Source organism: Montipora foliosa, chromosome 2 (assembly GCF_036669935.1).
Source record: "Montipora foliosa isolate CH-2021 chromosome 2, ASM3666993v2, whole genome shotgun sequence".
Classification (NCBI taxonomy): domain Eukaryota; kingdom Metazoa; phylum Cnidaria; class Anthozoa; order Scleractinia; family Acroporidae; genus Montipora; species Montipora foliosa.
Window position 1 is genome coordinate 20590912 of NC_090870.1, and position 2672 is coordinate 20593583.

General features: G+C 42.1%; 1 protein-coding gene across 1 annotated transcript; it reads right to left on the reverse strand.

Moving 5' to 3' along the window:
* Positions 1 to 779: 779 nt before the first annotated feature.
* Positions 780 to 1547, reverse strand: LOC137991308 (uncharacterized). The gene has a single exon (XM_068836418.1). The coding sequence runs from the start codon at positions 1545 to 1547 to the stop codon at positions 780 to 782; it is 768 nt and encodes a 255-aa protein (XP_068692519.1).
* Positions 1548 to 2672: the final 1125 nt, after the last annotated feature.

The following is a 2672-nucleotide window of genomic DNA, read 5'->3' on the forward strand; positions in this document are numbered from 1 at the left end:
TTTTGAGCCATGTCGGATTCTGAAACAGCGAGCGTCCCTCACGCGTCTTTGGAATCTAACAACGCCAGAGACTCTGCTCAACCGAGTGCTCCTTCCTCGGATACGTCCTTACCAAACGCTGAAACTTTGCGGTTATTTTCCCAACTTTTGGACGTCAAATTTGATCAAACGTTCGCCGCCTTTAAGCGCGATCTCGAAGACAAAGAAGCTGCCATACAATCGCAGCTTAAGAAGCTGAAAACCGAATCGAAAGCTTCAAATTCCTTTAATTTCAAGGGTAACAAAATACAGTACGAACTTAACATCTCTTTGCACGACTTAGTTGACGGTGCCATTAAGAACATCTCAAAAGGAGACCTTTCAGCAGCGATTTCCGAACTTGAATCGGTGAAGACAGTTATCACAAAACGAAACAAGCTTATTCGCTTCGCTGATAAGAGTCCCGCTGGCTGGACAGCCGTTGAAGAGTACGAATCGGATGAGTTAGCGGAGGATTCTGAAGATAAAAAGAGGCTGCGTTCAGCAGAAAGACGGGCATTGGCCAAGATCCGCGAGAAGAAGGGTAGATAGATAGATAGATAGATAGATAGTTTATTCACCTTAAAAACTTGCAGCCAAAAGCTGAATTGCGATAAGGCTTACAAATACAAAATTTACAACTGCGCTTAACTACAAACTAATTATAGGACTTATACTACATAAAAATTGTTAAAGAATCACACATTAAAAGCATGCGTCAAATTCCTATATACAATAAGAAAGACATTTATATCTAGTTCTCAGCTACTATGAACAAAACTTAAAGGAAAACTATTCTTGCATCTTTCAGTTTTACATTTCGGACGAATAAATGTTCTTTTTTCTCTCAGATAGTAGCTTGGTTGGTATCTACTTGGAAGTAGTTTGTGAAGACTGTGAGATTGATTTGCACATATTTCATCGAACAACTTTGCTGCAATTGACTCTCTTCTATCATACAGTGTTGGAAGTCCAGACAGCTCTAGAGCCTTAGCATACGATAGTTCGGGGTAAATAATCTTCATAGCGCGTTTTTGAAGTCTTTCTAGGTCTTCGCTTAGATAACTTGGTAGAGCGCGATGAAAAACTGGGCTGCCGTACTCCAGAATAGAGCGAATGCATGTAATGTAAAATAGAAGAAGCTCTCTTGTGGCTACATGCGATTTCTTAAGCTGTCTAAGAAAATATAATCTTGTTGAAACTTTCCTAACTAGTTCTGACACATGGACATTCCATTTTAAATCACTGCTTATATTGAGTCCTAATAATTTCACACTGTTCACAGTCTCTAGGGTCTGACGGTTCACCCAAATAGGGTCAAACTCTGGTTCGTTTTTTGCAAAGCTAATCCTAAGCTCTTTGCATTTTCTTTCGTTTAACTGAAAACCGTCATTCCTTGCTTGGATAGCAAGATCGTCTACCATTTGCTGAATACAGCTCTTTTGCCCTTTAGTTATTACCTCAGAGATTGTGGTATCATCCACATATTTCCACATCTCTGCCTCTCCTGCTTTCAAATCATTAATCATTATTAAGAATAACCACGGCCCAAGCTTTGTCCCCTGTGGAACACCGGCCGGAATGTAACGCCATTCGGAGAAGCAGTCATGGTCAAGTTTAATTCTCTGTCTCCTATCCGATAAAAAGTCAACAATCCAGCATAATATGGGGTTCGGAATATCGTAATCTGAAAGTTTACGCACTAAGATATTATGGTCAATAAGATCGAACGCCTTACGGAAATCAAATAAAACCGCTCTAATCGCGGCCGAGTTCCCATCAGAGCTGACGTGCCAGTTATGGATCATGCTGACAAGGGCGTGCGTAGAGCATGATTTAGGTATTGTCCCATATTGCCTTTTGTCGATTTTTTTAAGCACGGCGGGCATCACAAAGTCATGAACAACATAATCTTCTGCAAACTTTGAAAGAATAGGCGTGAGGGAGATAGGGCGAAGGTGCTTGTTGACGTCTTGGATAGGTCTAGGGTAGGACATCGTCTGCACGTCCTAGCTATACAAGTGCCCGTCAGCCATCGAGTGAAGTTTCTTCTGCTGGGCCTTCCAATACTTTTCCTGTTAATCAGCAGCTTTTTCGTGGGCAGTCCTTTCGCGAGCGTCAACCTCAACCTTCGGACAAGTGCTTCAGTTGCGGACAGAGAGGTCATTGGGCAAATTCAACTTCCTGCCCCAGCCGCCTTAGAGGAACCGTTGCAGTCCCTTCAAGCAGCAAGGCCGCAAACTGACGACAAACACAAAGTTGCATTACAGAGATTAGGGAAAGATGAGTATAATTTACTGAATTTGGTTACATGTGTAAATGACTTTGATCCAGTGGAACTTGTCGAGAACTCTATTGATGCACCTGATTTATCTAGTGATGTTATGAGTCCCGAATATCAGGAGGGAGTTCCTATCGTTAAAGTTAAAGGTAGTCTTAAGCGCAATGTAGCCTTTTGGGAGCATATAGGCGCTTCTCGTTTCATTCGCGATACTATTGTATATGGGTATAAGATCCCCTTTATTTACACTCCACCCGCAGGGAGCTTTGGCAATAATCGATCTGCCATTCAGCATAGTGAATTTGTGGAACAAGCTATTTCTGATCTCCTTATAGCAGGCTCAGTGGTTGAATGTGGGTGTGCCCCTACTGTG

What these genes read in the sequence shown, in the direction of transcription:
- LOC137991308 (XM_068836418.1), bottom strand. Translation starts at nt 1,547, where the DNA reads ATGATTAATGATTTGAAAGCAGGAGAGGCAGAGATGTGGAAATATGTG.